The sequence below is a fragment of the Dryobates pubescens genome, chromosome 9 (assembly GCF_014839835.1).
Source record: "Dryobates pubescens isolate bDryPub1 chromosome 9, bDryPub1.pri, whole genome shotgun sequence".
NCBI lineage: Eukaryota > Metazoa > Chordata > Aves > Piciformes > Picidae > Dryobates > Dryobates pubescens.
The window spans coordinates 32,210,673-32,235,384 of NC_071620.1; the positions used below are offsets into that span (position 1 = coordinate 32,210,673).

General features: G+C 43.1%; 1 protein-coding gene across 1 annotated transcript in view; it reads left to right on the forward strand.

The window, feature by feature from the left end:
* Positions 1-18,774, forward strand: part of MBOAT1 (membrane bound O-acyltransferase domain containing 1) — a 65,064-nt gene extending 46,290 nt beyond the window's left edge. The window contains exons 7-13 of the mRNA XM_009906691.2: positions 59-242; positions 2,457-2,649; positions 5,846-5,949; positions 11,850-11,914; positions 13,848-13,980; positions 15,128-15,279; positions 16,137-18,774. Coding sequence (XP_009904993.2) covers positions 59-242; positions 2,457-2,649; positions 5,846-5,949; positions 11,850-11,914; positions 13,848-13,980; positions 15,128-15,279; positions 16,137-16,269 — 964 coding nt within the window. The 3' untranslated portion in view covers positions 16,270-18,774. The remainder of the gene's footprint in view (positions 1-58; positions 243-2,456; positions 2,650-5,845; positions 5,950-11,849; positions 11,915-13,847; positions 13,981-15,127; positions 15,280-16,136) is intronic.
* Positions 18,775-24,712: the final 5,938 nt, after the last annotated feature.

The following is a 24,712-nucleotide window of genomic DNA, read 5'->3' on the forward strand; positions in this document are numbered from 1 at the left end:
TTGTTCTGTTTGTTTGTCTGTTTTTCCCTGTTTTGGCATCTGTGGATGATTTTCACAGGACAAGACCTTCTTTACTGGAGTATTTAAGTTATCTCCTCAATTTTATGAGCATCATAGCTGGGCCTTGCAGCAATTACAAGGATTATGTAGCCTTCATTGAAGGGAGGCATGTGCACATGAAACTACTAGAAGTGAACTGGAAGCAGAAGGGTTATGACAGACTTCCTGATCCTTCTCCAACTGTAAGTTTTAAAATTACAAAGATTTATTGCAGAGGGCAGGAGAGTACAGCTTTGGACATGATTCTCATGATTGAAAACTAAAAAGAAAACCCATTTGTGGGTTATCTGCCCATTAAAAGACACAGCTTTGGGATTTTTTTGTGAAGTAGCTGTTTTTTTGGTGTTTTTTTTTTAATCACAGGGTCAGGGCTGAAGGGGCTAGTGTCTTCCTCCTGAGTTCCCCAAATGTGTTTGGCTTGCAAAACTGCTCATTGGTTACTGGGTGTCCTTTGTGCAATGATGGGAATGGTCTGCAGGTTCTGACAATGACAAGTTGAAGTTCAGCTCCAAACAGAAGAGGAAATATCAGGGGCAAAGCAAAAGTCAAATCTCACCTATAGTGCAGATGTTAGAAGTATGTGAATCATAGTTAATCAGAAAGTGTAGCTTGTCCAGGTGCTTTGCAAGAGAATCTCACACTTAGATAATTTGGAGGTCACTTTTAACATTGATTAATACTAATTTTATTCTATTTTATGTTTTTATATATTATTTAAGACCTTCTTATGTTATCCTGCCTTACAAGAAGGTAATTTTATAACTTGAGAGCCAGCTTCCTCTCTTCAGGTGACACCAAATGTGTAGATCTGTGAGTGTGTGCAGATCGTGTCCTCTGAAACTGAGTATGTGCCTCTACATACCTGATTCCTGTTGCACATGGTTGTATGTCTACTGACTTCAGAGACTGCTGACTGACATTAGCTCTCACTAAGGTCAAAATAAGGCCCAAACTGCATTAGATGCAAGTTAGCAGGGAATATTAAAATTTGCATTGTAACCATCTAAAGATAATGTTACATTAATTTATCCCTGAATGTGAAGAAGATATAAAAAGTGTACTTATGATCAGAAAATATCTTGTTGCTTCAATAGTATTTTGTGCTATTACTATTTCTTTGAGAACATAAATCAATTGTTGTATGGTATTCAAGTGCTAGATTTGCCTTTCTGATCATGACTTTATGTCATAGTTTAATCCCAGCCAGCAACTAAGCACTACTTAGCCACTCACTCAGTCTTCTCCTCTCAGAGAATTGAAAACAAGTAAAACTTGGGTAAGAACTTGAGGTAAGAACAGTTTAATAATTCAAAGAAAAAGAACAGTAGTAATGAAAAGGAAGACAAAAACATAGTGAAATAAAACCCAGGAAAGACAAGTGATGCACAATGCAGTTGCTCACCACCTGTTTGATGCTCAGTCACTGAGCAGTGATCCACACCTCCCAGCCAGTTCCCCTCATTTGTATACTGGGCATGACATCATAGGGTATGGAATATCCCTTTGGTCAGTTGGGGACAGCTGTTCTGGCTGTGTCCCCTCCCAGTTTCTTGTGCCCCTCCAGCTGCCTTGCTGGCAGGGCATGAGAAGCTGAAAAATCCTTGACTTTATATAAACACTGCTTAGCAACAACTAAAAACATCAGTGTGTTATCACCAGTGTTCTCATACTAAATTCAAAACACAGCACTGTACTAGCTACTAGGAAGAAAATTAACTCTAGCTCAGCTGAAACCAATATATGGCATCAAGGAAAGTTTACTCCTGATGTGTATTTGAAATCATGTTTCTAACTACTGATATGATTGTCAATAATATTAGTGTATAGATAGCCTGGGAGGAGTATTTGAATACTAGCATGGCTGTGCAGATACCCTGTATCATGGGAAGATACTCATGTCATGTGAGATGTACAGTTTTTGGACAAGTGATTATTATGAAGATCTCTGGATGACAGCTGGGCAACAAGACCTATAATTGTACCAAATACTAATGGGTTTGGATTCCAGGAGGAGTCTGGTACATAATAGTCCAGGAGATAGCAGTGCATATAGGAAAGAGTTCTCCTTTACTTTGTAGCGCCTGGGGTTTTGTTTGTTTTCTTCCTCATTTGAGGGCCTTCACTAATTGATGTAGGAGTCTCTCGTGCAGTTCATTACCAGTTTTGAGTTCTAATTGTCCTTTGTACCTATCTAATAGATAGTTCAGTAAAACAAATTAAATCGAAGCTTTGACTGTGTCTACCTCTTCTGCGCTAATTACTACCAACTTTATCATTGCTGAATTTGCTGGCTCTTGAAGCACGCTGCTTTTGTATATTATGAATACTGACTCTTTCTGCACACACCCCTTTAAGCAAATGTTTGTAATGACTGTTTCGCTGTTTGTGCTTTCTAGGGAGCAGTGATGTACAAGCTGTGTATCACACTGGTATCTCTCATTTTATTCTTGACGCTTACCAAGAACTTTCCTATGGCGTATATTATTGATAATGAATTCCTTGATAACACACCCTTCTTGTCAAGACTTGGTTACCTGTATGTGGTAACACAGGCAGCAAAACCAAAGTATTACTTTGCATGGACATTGGGTAAGTGTGGCCACATCATTTATTTTTATAGGTAACAAACAAGTTCATGAATGTGGAAAGGGGTCTGAAACATTAGTGGGAAGGAAACCAAAATATAATTGGTCCCTAGATCTGTAGGTCTCATGGGAGATGTGCACTTGTTCCTATCTTCAGTGGACCCCAGTGAAGCAGAGGATTGTTAGAAGTTTTAAAAAACCTGGATACAATCTCTTCTGGCTTGTGTGACATCCCCTGCTCCTAGAACCGAATCTGCTTTTCAACTTTTGCCAGAAAAGTCGATATAACAGTTACCTTTTACTGAAAACTTTGTACCCAAATATTTTGTAACAGGAATTTAGGGGGGGAAAAAAAGTTTTGCCTCCTCTAAACCTTGATTTTTATGTTTTGTTCATAATTTGCCACTTACATCTGTGGGATTGAGAGGTTAAAATTGGTTGGGCTGGCTCAGGCTTTCCAAGCACATTACAGTGCAAACAGATCTTTGTCTTCCTTTAGGGACATCCTTAGCACATGCCATCTGTATTGCAAAGCTGCAGTGCTTATTGTGGGGCTGAAGTTAGGCTTTGTCTCTAAGACAGCTGTGTGATCCTGTACACATGTTAGCTTTGAGCTGTCAAGAGAAAGGATTGGAGAACCAGGTGGGGTGAAGCAGGGAATGGAAGGACTCAAGAATTTCTGCAAGGAAAAGAGTAACAGGAGGAGGGCTCATTATAGAGCAAAGCAAATTTCTTTTATTGGGAACCAGCTAGACTGGTGGTCAGAATCATCTTTTTTGTATTTTACTTTCTTCCTTTTAGAAGTAACCTTTTCCATCTATGTGTGAGGAGTCAAATCCTCACACAGGCCAGGCTGATAAATGAGAGATTGAGGCTTTTGCTGATATTGCAAGACTGTGTGTAGGGGATATCCTGAAAGCCCAGCCAGCAATGCATACACCTGAAAGTCAGAAGAGTGTTATTGGGATGGGATGGAAAGAGCCAGGGAAACTCATTGTGAGTCTGTGATTAAACTTCTGGGAATAAAACTGACAGGTTGAGGGAAGACAGCCAAGACTGGCATGTGCCAGATGAGAAAAGCTTTGGGATAAAGAAACGCTTGCTCAGAAACTTATTTCTGTGAGACCCAATGTTAATTTGTTGCCTCCATTTTCCCCCCCATTGACTAAAAGTCCACTGCCGAAGAGAGACTGAACTTGAATTTGTGACATGACTAAGCCATCGAGGCTGTAGAAATACCTTACAAATGAGGAGCTTTGGGAAAGGCACACATTGGATACTGGAGGGTGAGACCTCAATAATGCACGTTGCAAATCCGGGCAGCAGAATAGCAGACGCTTTATCCTTTCGCTGTTTAGCTTGCGGTGGCATGGCCCAGGGCGCCCAGGGCATTGTAAAAGTGCCTGCTGAAACCGCCTCGATAAGCACTTCCTGCCCTCAGAAAAGGACAGTCACACTATTGTGTGAAAGCCATGGCTGAATTCCTCCAGAAAGACAGAAAATTCAGCTTCTTGCCACATTAGCAATAGTCATAGGAATGTGGCTGCAACATAACTTGGAGCTGTCAATGCAACCAGTTTGAGTCTGAAAGCATCTATCCAAGGAACTGTGAAAGCAACATGTCAGAGCTGTACAAATCAGCAGGGGAACCTCTGCTGGCCTTTGGACAATAGCAATTCTGCTTATCACACCTTGCTCTGCAGACAGCAGCTTGGGAAGCAAGAGGCTGATGGATCTCCTGTAGTATTATGTCCTTGAACTTCTGGGTTTTCGCTTTTGACAAAGAAACACTAAGCAGTACCTGCCACTCTTGGAGCAGCAAAATGGAGCAAATCCAGAGTCCCCCTGCTCAAGAGTGACAGTTACATCCAGTTCCAGTCTCTGCAACTGGACAGGGTCCTGTGGGCCTCGCAGCTTGTTACTGCTCTCATAGCAAGAAACAGGCCATAAGGTAAATATATAATTTCAGACAGGGTGTTTGAGGAATTTGGGGTTGGTAGTGTGGTTTTTGGTTTGGTTTTGTTGTGGGTTTGTTTTTTTTCCCCCACAGAGAATTAAAACCTTGGAGGTGTTTCTTTCCATTGGTAAAATCTATCTCAGTTAATAAAGTAGAAAATAAAATTGAAAGTTTCAGGTTAGATAAGCTTGTCTATATATTTGTCCATTTATTGTTACTCCTGGTTGCTTTTAACCAGATTCTCTTCCTAGTTTTGTGCTTGGGACTCTTCTGTGAGCTTGTGCATATATTCATAGGACTGAAAAAGAAAAATCAGTTTTCATTCTTGGGCAATAAATGCTGACCTCTTAAAAGTGTAACTTAATCAGGCTTGTATGAGGTAAACGATCCAGAAGGAAAAGCATTACCTGTATTTTTGCTCCCCTTTTTCTTCCAATAATCCTTGGTGTTGGCTGCACCTAGTGATCCAGAGGTAATGAGGCCCTCCTGTTTTCTTAGTACAGTGAGAGAGGATTTATGGTGGGGGCATGTTAAAAACAGAATCCTGAGACCTAGTGATGAGATGGCTCCCAGGCAAGGCTAAAATGGAAAGCAGCTGACCGGCGTGCTACGAAAGTGCAGCATTTGAAATGCTTGCCATTAGCCAAGCTTTCATTTACACTTAAAGAGCAGTTAAGTGTGTAATTGATGTTACTTGATATTTGAGTTGTAGAGATGATGAAGTACTTGGGGAGGCACTGAGCAACAGGATTAGCAAAAGGCTTTGTTGCACGATTATGAATGAAAGCCTTAATGAAAACAGCCATGCTGAAACTCTTAATAGGGATAGTGACCATGTCTTTGAGACACCACATGTTTTTGGGATTCTGAAAAATGCTGTGGCATTCAGGTACACTTCTGGGGAAAATGCTAATTCATTTTATGGTAACTCTTTTATATCTATCTCAGGTGGATAATAAAGGCAAAATAATGGGAAAAGTGGTTTCTGTCCATTGCTGCTTTATTTTTATGTTACTGTTTTATTTCTTCAGCCCAAGGAGGAGCTGGTCTTTCTAGCTAGAAAGTGAATTTTGTGTTGCTTTAGCACAGGGCCACTTTGCCAAGAGGAAACTTGTCTTTGAAAGAGAGGATTCTAATTGCTACAAAGCTGTCTTGAATGTGTATTTGGTGTCATTCTGACTTGAAAGAAAAGGTGTCTTTTTTAAGCAGACTCGATTTGACATGTTTTGCTCTGGCATTACAGCAGATGCAGTCAACAATGCAGCTGGCTATGGCTTCAGTGGAGTTGATGAGAGGGGCACTTTCCGCTGGGACCTGTTGTCCAATTTGAATATCTGGAATATTGAGGTGAGTGAAAGAAGTAGCAGCATTGGCATGATTACAGAGAAACAGGCAAGATAGTGGGGAGAAGCTTTCCTAGAAGGAAAATAAGTCTGTGCCATTAGGCTACTCCTCTTTAACATGTAGAGGCTTTGTGTTTTATCTGCTGGGTAGATAAAAAGCATCTGTCACACAGCCTTCATCACACTCTGTATTCAGGTTGCATTTCTAAATAGTTTATAGAGGGCTAATAAATGATTAATCAGATGTTTAATAAATGAGCAGTCAATTACTGTAGATTGTGGTTGAGTTCAGTGGGTCAATAAATTGCTCACAGCTATGATTCTCCACCATCTGTGGTATATTCTGTTTATTTACTTCTAACAGTCTTCCACTTTTTGTAACCTAGTTGAGATGAGGGGTGTTAGTGAAAGAAGCTGCCACGACACTTGCAGTGGCTGAGTCACTGCACATGCCTGGAGTGCCTTTTGTAAACAGAGAAATGCAAGGGTTGGAGAGAGAACTGGTACAAACCAAGGAGCTTGAGCAGGGCCACATGGAGCTTAAATGGCTGTGGATCTAGACCTCCATCCAGCAAACCACACTGTTTCTCAAAACATGTGTCACACATGTTTCTTGTGACTGCAGTATGCTTTAAACATCCATTAGTCTTTTATAAGCTATTTATCATAGAATCAATAAGGTTGGAAAATACCTCAGAGATCATCAAGTCCAACCTGTCACCCAACACCTCATGACTAACTAAACTATGGCTTCAAGTGCCACGTCCAGTCCTTTTTTGAACACCTCCAGGGACGGTGACTCCACTACCTCCCTGGGCAGCACATTCCAATGGCAAATAACTCTTTCTGTGAAGAACTTTCTCACCTTGAGCCTAAACTTCCCCTGGCACAGCTTGAGACTGTGTCTTCTTGTTCTGGTACTGGTTGCCTGGGAGAAGAGACCAACACCCACCTGGCTACAACCTCCTTTCAGGTAGTTGTAGACAGCAGTAAGGTCTCCCCTGAGCCTCCTCTTCTCCAGGCTAAACAATCCCAGCTCCCTCAGCCTCTCCTCACAGGGCTTGTGCTCAAGGCCTCTCAGCAGCCTTGTTGCCCTTCTCTGGACACATTCAAGTATCTCAATGTCCTTATTAAACTGAGGGGCCCAGAACTGGACACAGTACTCAAGGTGTGGCCTAAGCAGTGCTGAGTACAGGGGCACAATGACTTCCCTGCTCCTGTTGGCCACACTATTTCTGATGCAATTGGCTTTCTTGGCCACCTGGGCACACAGCTGGCTCATGTTCAGCCTACTGTCAACCAGTATCCCCAGGTTCCTTTCTGTCTGGCTGCTCTCCAACCACTCCAACCCCAGCCTGTAGCACTGCATGGGGTTGTTGTGACCAAAGTGCAGCACCTGGCACTTGTACTTATTAAATGCCATCATGTTGAACTCTGCCCATCTGTCCAGCTTGTCAAGGTCCCTCTGGAGATTCCTTCTACTCTCTAACAGATCAACACCTGCTCCCAATTTGGTGTTGTCTGCAAACTTACTAACGGTGGACTCAATCTCATCCAGATCATCAATAAAGATATTGAGTAGGATTGGGCCCAGTACTAGTCCCTGGGGTCACCACTAGTGACTGGCTGCCAGCTGGATGTGGCACCATTCACCACCACTCCCTGGGCTTGGCCCTTCAGCCAGTTCCTAACCCAGCACAGAGTGCTGCTGTCCAAGCCACAGGCTGACAGCTTGGACAGGAGATTGCTGTCGGGGACAGTGTCAGAGGCCTTGCTGAAGTCCAGGTAGACTACATCCACAGCCCTCCCCACATACACCAGGCAGATCACCTGATCATAGAAGGAGATCAGGTTGATCAGGCAGGACCTGCCCTGCCTGAATCCATGTTGACTGGGCCTGATCCTTTGGCCATCTTGCAGGTGTGCAGTGATTGCCCCCAAGATGATCTGCTCCATAATTTTTCCTGGCACTAAGGTCAGGCTGACAGGCCTGTAGTTTCCAGGTTCCTCCATCCGCCTCTTCTTGTGGATGGGCATCACACTGGCCAGTTTCCAGTCATCTGGGACCTCTCTGGTGAGCCAGGACTGGTGGTAAATGATGGAGAGCAGTTTGGCCAGCTCATCTGTCAGCTCTCTCAGCACCCTAGGATAGATCCCATCTGGTCCCATGGACTTGCTGAGCCACTTGGATCCCCACAAGTCTCTACTTCCTTATGGATTTCAGGGTGGTTATACTGCTCCCTGACCCCATCTACCAGTTCAGTTATCCTGAAGTCCTCCTGCCTTACTGTTGAAAATGGAGGCAAAGATGGTATTTAGTACCTCAGCCTTTTCCTCATCTTTAGTGACAATGTTTCCCTCCAGGTCCAATAAAGAGTGGAGGTTCTTCTTGCCCCTCTTTTTAGCCTTAATATATTTATAAAACCTCTTTTAATTGTCTTTCACAGAAGTGGCCAGCTTAGGTTCTAACTGGGCTTTTGCCTCTCTTTTTCTCCTACATGATCTAACAACATCCTTAAACATATCTTGAGTTGCCTCCCCCAATTTTCGGAGGTGATGCACCCTCTTTTTTTCCCCTTAATTCATGCAAGAGCTGCTTGTTCATCCAGGCTGGTTGCCTTCCCTGGTGGCTCATCTTTTGGCACATGGGATCTGCCAGTTCTTGTACCTTCAGGAGCTCCTGTTTGAAGTATGTCCAACTGTCCTGGACCCCTTTGATCTTAAGGGCTGCTACCCAGGGTACTCTCCAAATTAGTTGCTTAAATAAGCTGAAGTCTGCCCTCCGGAAGTCCAAAGTGAGGGTTCTGTTATTGCTCCTCCTTATTTCCCTGCATATTGAAAACTCCTCTATCTCATGGTTGCTGCACCCTAGACACCCTCCTACCATCACATGTCCCACCAACCCTTCTCTATTTGAGGACAGCAGGTCAAGCAGGGCCTGACCCCTGGTAGGCTCACTTAACAGCTGCATCAAGAAGCTGTCCTCCATACACTCTAAGAACCTTCTGGACTGCCTCCTCTCTGCAGAGTTAAGTTCCTAGCAGGTTAAAGTCTCCCACAAAGTCAAGGTCTGATGATCTTGAGACAGCCTCCAGTTCCTTATAGAATATTTCATCCCCCTCTTCATCCTGGTTGGGTGGTCTATAACAGACTCCAACCAGGATGTCAGTTTTCTTAGCCCTCCCTCTGATTTTAACCCACAGGCACTCAATCCTTTCATCCTCTACCTCAAGTTCTGTTCTGTTATTTTCTCTAATGTGAAAGATGGCCAATGTAATTTGTTTGCCCCAAAGAATATTTTGTGAATGCCAGGGGGATGTGAAAATGTTTGTGTGACAGAGACAGCCTTCTAAAGGCTTCTTTTCTTTAGAAAGAGGAGGAGCTCCCCTCTGTAATTCTGTAGTTAAGATTTTAAAAGGAAAAGCAGGTGAAAACAAGTTGACTGCTTTATTAGTGAATGATCTGTGACTAAGTGGAGCAGGGAGGTCATTCTGCCCCTGTACACTGCACTGGTTAGGCCGCACCTTGAGTACTGTGTCCAGTTCTGGGCCCCTCAGTTTAGGAAGGATGTTGACTTGCTGGAACAAGTCCAGAGAAGGGCAACAAGGTTGGTGAGGGGCTTGGAGCACAAGCCCTATGAGGAGAGATTGAGGGAGCTGGGGTTGCTTAGTCTGGAGAAGAGGAGACTCAGGGGTGACCTTATTGCTCTCTACAACTACCTGAAGGGGGGTTGTAGTGAGGCGGAGGTTGGTCTCTTCTCCCAGGCAACCAGTACCAGAACAAGAGGACACAGTCTCAGGCTGCGTCAGGGGAGGTTTAGGCTGGAGGTTAGGAGGAAGTTTTACACAGAGAGAGTGATTGCCCATTGGAATGGGCTGCCTGAGGAGGTGGTGGGGTCGCCGTCGCTGGGGGTGTTCAGGACGAGGCTTGACAGGATGCTTGGTTGTATGGTTTAGTTGATTAGGTGGTGTCGGATGATAGGTTGGACACGATGATCTCGAAGGTCTCTTCCAACCTGGTTAATTCTATTCTATTCTATTCTATTCTAAGTGACTATGCTGTAAAAGCTCTTCTGAAAAATGAAAGAGCCCCTCTAATTCTTCTTTGAAAGATACCAAGTCTGGAAGTTTCATTAGGTGTTCTCTCTCAGTATCCTTTCCTGTTGTTTTGTGTTTGGTTTTGTTGGGCTTTTTTAACCTTAATTAATCTTCAGTATACATCTCTCCCTGAGTGGTACAGAATACACAGCCTAGAAATGCTTTGTAGTCCTCGATGCAGCATGCCAGATACCACCCTGAAAACTTGAATCAATATCTTGTTCAGTATGGGAGAAGGGGATGATTCCTGCCTTGATGAGCTGAGCAGTTCCCGCTTGAAGGAGACAAGTGAAGTGTGGGCAATGCTTTTTAATCAAGCCAAATTAAGGAAATGGGAGTTTTTGCTCCTCTCTACCCACTGCAAGACTCTTCAAAACCCTTTTTCCTTTACTAGTCATGGGGGCAATAGAGGTCAGGCTGGAGAAATTTTTTCCAGGAGCACAAACAGAGTGCTTTCCATTGATTTGATCAAGTGTGTGGTGAGAAAGAGAAGCTACAGAAACCTCGCTTAGGGTGAGCCTTGAACAATCACTATGCATAAATGGAAGTGAAGCTTCAGTGTGATTGTACAATGTGTTTTCAGCAGGTATAGCCAGTTGCATATGTAAAATTGGTTAAGAATTGGGTGCTTGAGTGGTAAATGTGAAATTACCCACTCTGTCCTAAAGATAAACACATGGCAGGAGTTGTGAGCGCATTAAAATGTGACAGTGGCTAAACCCATGCTGGGGATTTGAAAGCCCTGGCAGCATTAATATTTTGAAAGCCAATGACTTCTTTCTCTCTTGGTAATGTAACAGGGGAGCTTAAGGAAGGCCAAGAGAGAGTGACAATATTAGTTGGAAGAGAAATCACTTTTTTCTTGGCTTCTCTTGGTGCAGGAATGCAATTAAAACATGGCAGTAGTGCATTGGGAAATACTAATAATTTTAACTCCTTAAGCACAGAGAATGACATGCTAGCCTTCAGGATTCTGGGTGGGAGCACAAAAATATCTGTATATACTTTTTGGAAACCTTTGCTTTTAGTACATCTTTTCAGTGTGCCTTTGCCTTCAGCTGACATGGGAAAATAATGTGGTGTCATTGAATCTCATCACTGTTTGGTGAGGAGGTCCTCAGAGTTTTCAGTCAGCATGTGAGGGACAAGGGGGAGTAGGGATGCAGAGCCACCAGAGGTGAAGCTGTCCAGGATTAGGGGAACTGATGCTGAATGGAGTCCAGCAGTCCCCTAAAGAAAAGGGAACTGGTCTCATGAGGAGGTACAGGTGGTTCTCCCAGAAGAGTGGAGTCCACTCTGGTTTCTCAAGCTGGGCATTGTGCTGATAATTGGCTTCTAAATTTAGCCTAAAATGGTATGCTTGTGTTTTTCAATCTTCCCCCTTCCTTTTCCAAATAATGCATTTCTTTTACATTTTCATAACACATTGTTTATTAGCACTCTAGGGAAGTCCAGACTGTGTGGCAAGATATCTCTTCCAAAAATGAAGCCGTTTATGAACAGAAAGGAAGGCCAAGCACTTAAAACATGAAAGCTGTTCAGATTTCCCATAATTTGAGAAGCAACCAAATACTGTGTTTAATTTTGCAAAACAAAGTGAGATTATACAGAGGGTGCCACGTGTTAACAGTGAGCAGTCAGTTCTGGTTAATGTCCCTCCCAAAACATATTAGTGACTGTGGCACAATCTTCACAACACTTAGCTACCAGAATGAACATTTTCCAGTCTCTCTCCTGTCTAATTTAAAAATGCAAGTGACTTTTCACCGGTTTGAGTGCTAACATTTCATGTAAACTTATTTCTTAGACTGCAACAAGTTTTAAGATGTACATTGAAAACTGGAACATTCAGACAGCTGCCTGGCTAAAACGGTAAGTAATGGAACAGTAATGTGCTTCTGAGACCTAAAAACTCTAGATGGCCTGCAAAAACGCTGACTGGTGGAGCTCATAAACATATAGCCCTCTTTTCTTTCTTTGTTTCCTGTTTCTGGAACAGCTGGTGGAGTACAAGGGTATTTGGTGCTGTAAAGTTTTATTGCTGCACATGTAAAATGCCCACATTTTATATATGAGCAGCAAAGCCATAAATGAGCATTGGATCTCCCATGATAAAAGATAATAGCTTTTTGATGGCATCTTTTAGGCCACTGTTTGCCTCCATTATTCTTGTTGTACTGTTTCACTTGGCTGTGTTGTGTTTCCCTGTGCATTACTGCCAGAGGTGAGCCTCACCATGTCACTGACATCCAGTTCAGTTAGAACTGAAGAAAAGTCTTTAGAGCCCTGGTGTAGTCTGGTTTGGAGTTAGCAACAGATGCTTGCCAGGGAGCCTTCATTTAGGATACAGAGAAGATCTGATTTTAACCCATGACTGCTAAGTATATTCATCATAGAATCATCAGAGAATTATTTTGGTTGGAAAGGACCTTAAAGATCATCTAGTTGTAACCCCCTTGCCATGGGTAGGAACACCTTCCACTAGATCAGGTTACTAAAGGCCATGTCTAGTATGGCCTTGAACACTTCCAGGGAGGAGACATCCACAGCTTCCCTGGGTAAGCTGTTCTAGTGTCTCACCACCCTCAGTGTAAAGAATTTCTTCATAACATCCAGTCTAAATCTACCCTCTTCCAGCTTGAAGCCATTACCCCTCAACCTTACATGTCAAGTTTCATAAATGGAACTGTCTGCTATTACTCATTTTTTTGGCATGATTAAAGTTCAGTGTACAGCCAGTGTGGTGTCAAAAATGCAGGTACAGATTTACTGTGTTTACCACAACTGTTTGTTGTTAAATATATGCACCTTAAAAGTCAGTATTTACTAATTTTCATTATTCAAATGATGTTCCTGATAAGTGTGTTATCTTGAGTCATTTCTTTGGAACCTGACATTTCAGTTATACACCAGATAGCCAAATAGATTGCTTAGTGTGCTCTTGAACTGGTATTATTTGCTTGCATTTTGGGGGTAAGATCTTGGGCTGATAAAATTAGCAGAAATCCCCTGCTTTGCAATAGTTTATGATGCTCCCTGTTGTTCCCAGCATCTGCCAAATACCAGGCAGATGTCATGCCCACTCTATAAGGAAAGGGCTGGCTGGGGCAGAAGTTTCATGGGACTTGTAGTTTGAACTGTAACATGAGATGCTTCCTGTTTCAGGGGGCTTTTTTGGCTTCCAGGTTTGGAGTGTAAGTCTCTTCCACTTTGCTGGCCACCATGTTTGGGGGCAAGGGTCTGTGGGGTTTTTTTTCTCACTCACTTTTGCTGGCTCCTTGGCTTCTGCTTTTGCTGTGAAGTACACTCTTATGGTATTGTACATTGTATTATTTCATTAAACTCTCTTTGTCTCAGCTGACCAGGCTTTTTGTGTTTCTTGAGCTCCCAGTTGTGGGAGTGGTTAAAAATGCCTCCCTTCATCAGCGAAGGGTGTAGTCATATCTCTTTGTCCTTCCACTTGCTCTGGGTGCACTGTCAGAATTTTTTAGGGTGGTGTGTGATTCCAGGCAGAGGTATAAAGGTGAAAGAGAAGTCATGCCTGCTCTTTGTCCTGTTATTTATTTAAATGCAGTCAATGCTGAGATTATTTGTACAGGCGCTCTTTGGATACTTGCTGCATAAAGCATGATTCGTCTTTCCCTCCACCTAAATGGAGAGTGCCTCATGCCCTGCTCTGTAACAGAGGCAAGGTAAGGCCATTAAGACGACAGAATAAGCCCTTAAAAACAGAGAAGGGTTTGAAATGCAGTGGCCATTGTGCAGTTGTATTCAGCCTCTTCTTGTTTTGTTTCTGTCTTCACAGCGTTTGCTACGACAGAGCTCCTTGGTACCCTACGGCGTTAACATTTGTCCTGTCGGCCCTGTGGCATGGTATCTATCCTGGATATTATTTTACGTTTCTCACTGGAATCCTTATCACACTTGCAGCCAGAGCAGTATGTACCTTTCATTGTTCTCTTCTAAGGCCTATACTAAATACTATCCAGCTGTCAACTGCAGGGATCACACTAGTATAGTCAAGCTGCTTGTCCCTGCTGTGAGCCCACTATCATGCCTTTGCAGGGTTGAAGTTGACAGATACTTTCTGTACTGATGCTAATTACAAAGTGCTTCCAGCAGTCACAACCAACACCAGTTCTGCACATGCTGCAATACTGGCCTTGGCTGTCAGAAGAAAAATTGCTTGTGAGTGTACAGCTGGTAGCGCCACCAGCAATGTCCATACAGTCAGATGAGCTTGGGATTCAAGGTTAAACCTGAGTCCAGAGTTCTGGGTTATCAGCTCAGCACAGTCTTTCACAAGAAGCTGTTGCAGGTTGACCATTAGCCCAAACTTGAACTCTTTCATGTAGATGCAACTGAAACATTAAAGCGGTCTCTCTGGTTTTGGGCCTCATCTAGGGTAGAATCACCAAAGACAGAACAGGTTTTTTTTGTGTGGCGCTATCATTAAATTTATCACTGCCGATGTTTCAGGCTGAACCAGACAGTTAAGCAGGTCTAGTAAGCACCAATGTTTGGCTAAGGATAAATTAACCAGGTCAGTTTGAAAGGTGAATTAAACTAGTGATCAGTATTAACCGCTGTGACTAGAGCAGATTGCTGATCATGTGCATCACTTAACATGTGCTTTGCCTCTCATTTATGAAGTTTTCATAGATGCAAAGCTAAACCAGAATCTCTGGGGAACAGCACACACTTGCAGGTATAAATGTGTATTTATTAATTTGAAGTAACTTTGTTTCACCATTGATAAACAGTAATAAATAAAAACCAGGAGGAAGGAATGTCAAATCGTTAACAACTCCCCTCCCCAAAGATACTGTGCCAGTTAGCCAGGGTAAGAGTCTGCTTCTGTGATTGTGACAGAGGAAACTGGGGGCCACTGGTTCAATGCGAGATCTTGGATATGCCAGTCAATACACATCTATCATTCTATTCCCAGTGCTTTCTAACTGGTCTATAAACCTTCCTGCAATACTAATACTGATGATAAATAGAGAGCCTTATGCTACAATGTATCTGTGTGACTTTGCCTAAGAAATTGATATGATTTTCTGCTTACTTTTCCCTGACCTGCAGATAAGAAACAACTGCAGACATTACTTCCTCTCGTCAGTGCCTCTCAAGATCACCTATGATGTTCTTACCTGGGTTGTCACCCAACTGGCCGTTTGCTATACTGTTGCACCGTTTGTTATGCTGGCTGTTGAGCCCACAATTAAGTTTTACAAGTAAGTTCTCTCCTCTTGACTGCTATTCTGCAGACCAAAAATACAGGCTTTTGCTAAATAACCCAAACCACTGTTAAGCAAGGAAATTGTAGGCCTTTGGACCAGGGCATGAATTTTTTCAGCACTGTATGCCTAAGAGTGGTGTTAAGCACCTTACAAGAATCATAAGAACTATGGAAAGAAGCATAAATGAGCCCACAGGAAGGTGTGACTCTGTGGTTAAGAGCTGGACCATACTGCTCCCAAATGTCATCCTCCCCAAGCTGCCTGAGCCTCATGTAATTGGTTTAAGTATTCTTTTATTTCTGTTCCATCTTGTGTATACTGAATTACTTGAAATAAGAATATTTGATACATGATAGTGATCAACTAAAGATATCTCTGAGTAGTTGCCTTCAGAAATACAACCTTTCTGTAAATATCATTACCTGACCTTTAGTGGTTAAAAGTCAAGCATTTTGACTTATTTCAGGTCTCAACACTTGAAATTATTTTCCCCCCCTGTTTATTCTTTTAAACCTTTTATATCCTAAGCATGAAGGAAGTTACTTCAGAATGCAGCTTTAGATCCTCTAACATCAAAAGTGAGATGGACTGAATAAGTGTGGGGTTGAATTACATGAGTTTATGTGAACTGTAAGGAGTCAGATGCAGGAGTTTGTCAGAACTTGTGCCAGAAGATACCAAAATGCATAGGCTGTGTGAAATTCAAGGGTGTATTTTTGTGCTTGCTTGATCAGATACACACTTCCTCCATTCATCCCTCAGCACTAAATTCTTCATGAACTTACTGAGGTTGCAGAATTTGTGTTAATGCCAATAAAAACATAATGCTCTCTTTCTGCTTTTGTTCCCAGGTCTATGTATTTTCACATGCACATTCTAAGCGTCCTGGTGTTGCTTGTGTTACCAATGAGACCTCAAGCCCACTCCGTAAGAAAGCCTCAGAATCAGGCCGTGCAGAACTCTGTTAAAAGCAAAGACAAATGATGCCTCCAAAGAAAATTGCCAGCTTTGGGAAGTTGGATTATTGTGTTGGAAACAAACAAAGAAGAAGGAATGCGGGTGGAACGAGGGTCAGAATGGGTCAGACATGTGGCATTTCTGTTGGTTATCTTAAAAACTTACTGGACAGGGCAGACAAGAGCCTGGACAGGGCAGACAATTACTCCAGTCAGCAGAGCTTTTACAGGCAACGTTTACAGGCTCATGGGGCATTTTATTTTCTTTTTTTTAAGAACTATTTTTATGAAGGTTTTTTTTTAATATATTTAAACTTTTTCACACAGGCATTTTTGCTCTTTTACAGAGATATGCAATTATTAGTCGATGATTTTGTGATCAGAGGGACAGGAAGCACCCAGAAAATACTTAGAGCAGCTGCCTGATGGCCTGGTGCTGTGGACAGCTGGAAGGGGATGTTTTTCATTCTCTAACTATGGAAAGAGATGGTGCAAGTAGAAGACTGTGGACATGGAATTGTTCAAGGTGCTGGTGCTGACTTCTGCCTCTGTGGGGAAAATAGGGAGAAGGGGTTTCCTGAGCAGTCTGCAGAGCAGGGACTGCAGCCTGAGCTAGGTAACAAAGGTATTACACATCCTTCAATGTGATACCTGCTGGTAATGAGGGCAAGACAGGTCCCTCCCCAAAGATATTTTGCCAGTTAGCCAGTGTAAGAGTCTGCTTCTGTGATTGTGACAGAGGAAACTGGGGGCCACAGGTTCACTGTGAGATCTTGGATATGCCAGTCAATATGCATCTATCTTTCTACTCCCAGTGCTTTCTAACTGGTCTATAAACCTTCCTGCAATACTAATACTGATGATAAATGGAGAGTCATATGCTACAATGTGTCTGTGTGGCCTTGCCTAAGAAATTGATATGATTTTATGCTTCCTTTTCCCTGACCTGCAGATGTCTGGGAGCACTGGGGACTGGATAAGCCAAAATATAAAGTCAAGTAAAAGCAAAAAGGAAGAGAAGGGAGGGAAACCCAATCTAGGGTAAAAGAAGGGACATATACCCTGTCATCTGTAGAGCTGTGCTTCTCTAACGATGCAGCTGGTGTCATTGTTACACCAGCCTTACTTTGTGGTTTTAGCATGACACAGCACTTCCATTTGGGTATCAAAAGAACTGAGGACTTGTGCAGATTCTGTATTTTAAAGCTTGCAATTATGGGTTAAATCTGAGAAAGATTTGTAACTGATTGAGCTGCTCTATTCAGAAAACATCCTTTCTTAGGGAGGGGTGACTTCCCAGCAGGATAACACTAATATGCAACCCGAACAGTAATTTATCATAGTTATAATAAATCATTCTCTACAGAATATTGGGATGTGATATGATAATGATCATCACAACAGTCAAGACCAAGTCCTTGTATGATCATGATATGTGACTTAGCATGTTGATGCAAGTCTCCTTGCTTGTAAATTCCTTGGCTTACAGGGATGTTTTGAGGCTTAATTTCTCCAAGCTTGTACATTGAGATGACCTGCTGCAAAATGCTGTGCCAGGTTTTTTATATTTCACTTCTTTTAAAATCCACTTACCCCAATAAAACAGACTGATATGACACATCAAAGCCAACTAAAACTTTGTTCTCCTTTTAAATGACTGTTACCCAGGAATGCTTTTATCAGGATTTTCTAGAAGAAATTCCCTTGTTGAAGTGTTGGTGTTGCTTTATGATTTAAATGATGTGTGATTGAGCAAAGAATCTCCTGTTCATGGCATTCTGATTTTCGTGTCAGACTAAGATTTTGCAGAGTCCTAATGTTTTGGGGAGAAGCAAATTGGTGAAACCAAAACAAAAAAGGTGAGTTTTTTGTTTGCTTGGTCTTTTGGTTTTGCCCCTTTTTTATGTTCCCTCTGGTGGAATGTTTTTATTCTGTGACCACCTCATGATTTAGAGCATCGTTCATGGGAGAGTTTATTTGATAATTTATTTAGAAGGCGAGATGGGATTAAAAGTTTGATCTGAATAAAGAAATTGCTTTGTGTCACCACCTGGCATTATTAATCACAAACATCTACTGCAGAAATGGGTGAATGGGGGTGAGATCCCTTGCTGGGTATTGCAGAGCAGTTGGGCTTTAGATCCTGCTCCTGCTGAAATGGTGGCAAGATGAACCCTGTTTGTTTTTGTGGCAGCTTGTCTCTGACATGGACAGTCCTAATTTGTGCAAGTGTCCTTGTGACAGCAGTTTTAGTAGCAACTTGAGCATATAATGTTTCCCTTGAGATCTGGCTGTGCCACTCCTTTTTCTTGTGGAAGCTGAACCAGGGCGCATCCCCTGGGACAATGGGGCTTTGGGTGCTGCTGGTCATGGGATCCCATCGGCTGAAGCCATCCTGTGTTTACCTCCAGAAACTGGAACAAATAGTTATGAGTGTTGGCAGAGCCAGCATAATGCACATTAACTCTGGGCTTCAGAAAACCTGCAGAAGGTAGATGCTTCAAGCAGGTTGGCTTCAGCACCTGCTTTTGGAAGATAAATGCACTTAAAGGGGGTTGTGGGTTTGTATCTGCTGCCCTGTGCCCTGAGATCTACCTGTAGCGCTGTGCCCTGGTCTGCAGCCCTTCGCCAAACTGTATGTTCAAGGGAGACCGGTACAGGCTTTTTTGGTAGGGTTTCTGGTAAGTGGAACTTTAAGGCCATCAAATTCTGTTATTGTTTCATCTTCTACAATGTGATTAATTCATCAGGGGTAGTGAGCAAACTCTCGTTCTCCTGTCATCTTGTTTTCTCATCCTGATCCTCTCCCTGAAAACAGGAATCCTGGGCTTCAATGAGAACTGATCACATGGATTTAATGTGATATGTTATGTAAATTAAAATTGAAATGGTCTTTTTGAAACATTGCATTTACAGGGAGACTGGCTGGTTGAATTAGTTTTAAACCTGGAGGTAAAAAGGAAACTAAATCTTTGCTGTAGTATGTTATTGTGGGCTAGGCAGCTTACCTAGCCAACCTTGCAGTCCTGCAGAGCTAGCACAGAGTGGATTTAAATCACTGTAAAAATATTCCTTTGAGAAAAAGCTGATAGCCTTGGTATTGCCTTTCTCAATCCATTGTACTGAGTCTTCCTCTTCTTTTCTCCTTCTCAAGAGGAGAAAATTTGATTTTATAGAAAGACTGCAAAAAGGCACTACTATTTAGAGAAACTTGTGCTAGTAACATGCATCTGCTTTGTCCAGGAGTATATAAATTTTAAGATCAAAAGCAGAAATTCAGGTTATAAAAGTGTGATGTTGTGAACTTGAGTACTGGCTTTGTATTACTTAGTGCCTACTTGGAATACTAGAATCTGAGGGTGTGCTTCAGCAATTAAAATACATGATTGTGATGACCAATGTGTTATAAGTTCCTAATCCCTCTCTGGGTTCCTTGTGGTGAGGAGCTGAAACTTCTAGAGAGATTCTAAAGACAAACCCAGTCTCGATGGTTTGTAAGAGAAAAAGGTAGGACTATCAGACAAATGAAAAACATAGATTGTACTGGACTGAGAGAGGTTGTATTTTAAATGTAGGGATACCAAAAAGACACCACCACTTCCTCGGACAGAAGGCAAATCCTAGCTGCTGTTTTTCATCACACTTGTCTACATTAAAACTGAGCTACAGTTTGAGATGCAATTAGAAGAGAGAACTGAATGAAGAGTAAAACTTGGTTTCAGCTTAACTATTGGTCTGGTATCTAAAGAATCAACAACTCGGCAATTTCCTTTGTGGACTGGAAACGCAAAGTACTTTCTTTTACTGTCCCTGAGCTGTTTCCCTCCTTGAGTACATGCCTGCATGTCCCCTCTGAGAATGCCAAGCAATGGAGGCAGCACAGAAGTGGGATGTAAGGTGGGCAGATATTTCTGGCTGTTCTGTTCTGCTTGCACACATTGCACATAGCTGGGATTTTTGCATCGCTTAAAATGAGGTAGGTGTGTGGAAAAGCCATACATTTTTACTCTTTTGGCAGATGTTTGCATAAACCTGCCCTTAGCTCTGTGTTTGCACATGTAAAAGTAGGTTTAGCTAACTATATCTGGACCCATTCTTAGAAATACAAATTGAAATCTCAACACTCAAGGTATTTTAGAGGTAAAATTCCTGAGAGTGAGGTCAGTGTCTCTGATATTTAAAGCTTTTTATCTCCTCATCCTTGAATTGTCAACTTTAGAAAAATATTTTACTGGCTGCAGTAGTAAAAGGACTGAATGGAAACTTGTCTTTAAGAATGTGTTACAAGGAATGCCTATAGTCCACATGTTGTAGAGAGAGGAGTCTTCTCATCCTTGACCAACACAAAGTGACCTGTGTGGCTGCACATTAAAACAGTAAATATCCTTCAAGGTACTGTTCTCTCTTGTTGTGTCACCGAACCGATGTGTTTCAGCTGTCAGGGGATAGAGGCATTCCACTGCAATACGAAGTGGGAAGCCTTGCCTGACTTCTTTGCCTGAGTATGAATGCACAGTATGTGCTTTAAAATTGTATTCTTTTGTGTAACGTGAGCCTGTTGCTCCCTTTCCTCTTAGAGATGACAGTTGCAATATGCATGAAGCATTTGTATTTGCTCTGGGTGGAAACTAGCCTTCCGAGTGCAGATGTGAAGTGGCAGCAGCGCCTGTGCTTGGTTCCACTTACGAGCAGTGCCCTCTGTGGGTGACAGGACCTCAGCGAGCACTTGAGTGAAGATTGCTGAGTGGGGGATGCTGCAAGGGCCAAGATGTCTGCAGCGGTGCTCTCTGGTGTTTTCCACATGTGCATAACAAATGTGTCTTGCTTTGGAGCAGGAGTGCAAGAGAAATTGAAGACCTAGGTAGATCGGGGAAAAAAATTATTATTACAGGAGGAAATGCTGCCTTGTTGGTAGAAAAGACAATGTTTGTGTCTTAAGAATTTGAGATACAATTTGTTCACCTGACTCACAATCTGTGGAAGGGAACCACAGGATAGGGGAGAGTCAGTTCTGAGAAGGCTGCAAGACTACCTTCAGGACCTGATTTGTTGTCTAACCATAAAGCAGCTCTGAAAGTGAGACCTTGGGCTGGCCTGGAGGCTTTTCTCTTGCAGGCCTGAGTGAGGGGCTGTGCCACTTGCCTTTAAGGCCCTGGCACAAATGGCAGGCAGCAGATCCAGGAGTATGCCATGCTCAGCTGATTTTTCCCAATCCCACTGTCAGGTGCTGTCCACTGCCCTGGACAAACTATTCCAATGTTTGATAACCCTTTCAATGAAGAAATATGTCCTAATATCCAGCCTAAATCTCCCCTGGCACAGCTTGCATCTGGTTCCTTTAGTCCTGTTGCTTGCCATCAGGGAAAAGAGGCAGTTGCCCTCCTTGCTCCAACCTCATTTCAGGTAGTTGTAATCTCTCCTCAGCCTCTTTTCCTCCAGTCTGAACAACCCCAGTTCCCTCAGCTGCTCTTCACAGGACTTGTGCTCTAGGCCCTTTGTGAGCCTTGCTGCCCTTCCCTGGACACACTCCCACACTTCTATGTCCTTCTTACAGTGAGAGGCCCAGAACTGAACACCATATTTGAGGTGTGGCCTCACCAGTGCCAAGTACAGGGGAACTATCAACTCCCTATTCTTGCTGGCCACAGTACTACAAGCTAGGATGCCATTGGCCTTCTTAACTACCTGGGCACACTGCTGACTTGTATACAATCAACTACCAACCAATATCCCCATGTCTCTTTCCAAGTTGCAGCTTTCCAACCACACATCCCCAAGTCTGTAACTTACCATGGGGTTGTTACAACCCAAATGCAGGACCTGGCACTTGGCGTTGTTGAACATCTTACAATCAACCTTGTCCCATTGATCTAACCTGTCTAGATCCTGCTGTAAAGCTTCCCTACCCTCTAGCAGATTGATGCAGCCACCCAGCTTGGTGTCATCTGCAAATTTAACTGGGGGTGCACTTAATCCCTCATCCAGATCATTAATAAAGATGTTAAAGAGGACAGGCCCCAGTACTAGACCCTGGTGGTCACCACTAGTGACTGGGCGCCAGCCAATTTTAACTCCATTGACCACCACTCTTTGGATTTGGCCATCCAGCCGGTGTTTATTATCCAGTGCACTTATCCAAGCCTTGTGCCATAAGTTTCTGAAGGATAATGTTGTGGCAGACAGTGTCAAAGGTTTTACTAAAGTCCAGATAGACAATGTCGAAGGCCTTTTCCTCATCCATGAGGTGGGTCACCTTGTTGGAGAATGAGATCAGATTAGTCAGACAGGACCTGCCTTTCAGAAACCCATGCTGGCTGGGCCTGATTGCCTGCTTGTCTTGTGTGTGGTGTGATGGCACTCAAGATGACCTGCTCCATAACCTTCTGTGGCACCAAGGCCAGACTGACAGGCCTGTAGTTCTCTGGATCATCCTTCTGGCCCTTCTTATAGATGGGCATCATATTTGCTAGTTTCCAGTGAACTGGGACCTCCCCAGTTAGCCAGGACTGTTGATAAATAATGGAGAGTGTCTTCCTTCTCCCATTCTGTGAACACACATGCAATCCACAGCATGTACATATGTGAGACTTAGAGTACTTGCATCTTCAGCCCTCAAGCTGCAAACCTGGATGCAGGACCCTTTGAGTACATGAAATGAGATGATCCATGCACAAATTGTGAGCAGAAAGATTGCTTTGGGCAGAAAACAGCAGAGATAATTGCATAGGTGAGGACCAGAGGTACAGAGAAATTGTGATACGGGACTGCAAGCAGGCAGCTTGAGCCACAAGAAGGAGCAAAAGGCAGGTTTCCAATGTGACAGCCTTCACATGTCTGCTTCCAGAGATAGTGGCAAAGTTTGCCTGCTTTTGGAGGAGTCCACACTGGACCCAGCACTCACAGGGCTGAATACAACCCCTGTGAGAGTGATTGTCTGCCATGGTGTAACTGCAGAACTGTGTGGCACTGATGGCAGCGCCAGCAGCCTCAGTAACTGCCTCAGTCTCTGGCTATGTGCCTATGCCTGACTGCCAGCCCTGGCTATTTCAAATCCCAGGCTCCTGCTCTTTCCCCTCACTCCAAAGAAATCAAGAGATGTTCTTAAAATATGGAATGGCATCAAGAATCTTAAGTGTCTTTATGTTTGCCTTCTGATCTCAGTGCCTTTGAAGCCTTCGCATTCAAGCCATTCCCAGCTGTGAAGACCAGAAAGGCTTTTGGAAACCACGGCTGTCAGTAAGGCCATGCTTCACTCAGTCCCACGATGGGTACAATAGGTACAGGAGCTATGGTGGGCATGGGTTTTCCTCACTCCTTCCTGCCCTGAGTTTTTGCTGGCAGGAAGAGAGTGGTAGAAACCGCCCAGAGGGTGGGAAGCAGCATTATTGGTGGCTTTCAGAAAGCTGGCTTCTGCAGAGTGGTTTTGTTTGCAGCCGTCCGCGTGGTCCCAGTGGCATGCTACTGGCCTGCCTCAATTAGACTTCTTGACTGATGGCCAGTTTAATGAGCCTATGTACAGAGGGTCATTCAACATGGCAATTATACCTATAAATCTATTTGCAGCAGGGCTCAAATAACCTTTTGCGCACAGTTCTCCATAAAATGACTGTCTGATTAATTAACATTAATTTATCCGCTGTATGGAACCAGATGCAGTCTGTATGAAAGCCTCTGCTCTGATGTGCAGGTGCTGTGTGAACTGGGAGGATTTGGAGATGGGAATGGCTCTGATGTTGTTTAAAGCCTCTCTTTTAGATTATTTTTTTCCCTCCTCTTTCTTCCTCTCTCTCTCTCTGGTCCCAGTTGATTAACATTCCAGGGCAGCATCATATAACAGGGGGCAAAATTCAATTAATTGAATATGAAATATTTATAACCCTACTCTATGTGTCTATCAGAGAAGGGTCCTTAATAGATCTTCTCATTAGCATGGACTGGTGACTCACTTCTCTGCTTTCACAGTCATTTGGAATTAAAATCCAATTAATCTAATGTCCCTGTGAATATTATTAAACTATTTGAAAAACTGCATAGAGGAGATATGAGGCAGGGGGTGAGGGGCTAAGAGAAGAAGAGGGAATATGTCTTGAGCTCATGAAGATTCATTTCTTCTCTGTTAAACATGTAGTCTAGAATGACTAATTCCCTGTTTTCTGGAAAGTGGATAGCTAATTCTTGATATCAAAAGACTGAAAATGGGAAAATAACTCGCTTTCTACAAGCAGAACTGTGTTGCCTTTGAACAGGCAACTAAATGTCCCTTCCTGCTCTCACCTTTCAGGTTCCTTCTACTTCTTGGGTGCTGATGCTAGCCTGAGAGGGTGAACAGATTTACACAAGTTATTTCGGCATCAAAAGATAATCTAGGGCTCTTGCCCAGCGATCATTCTGCTGTCCTAGGCTGCAGGGCTGGCTCTGTGGTCAGAGATCCCAGCTGCCTGTCCTGGGGACCAGCAGGGCACTGCATGTCC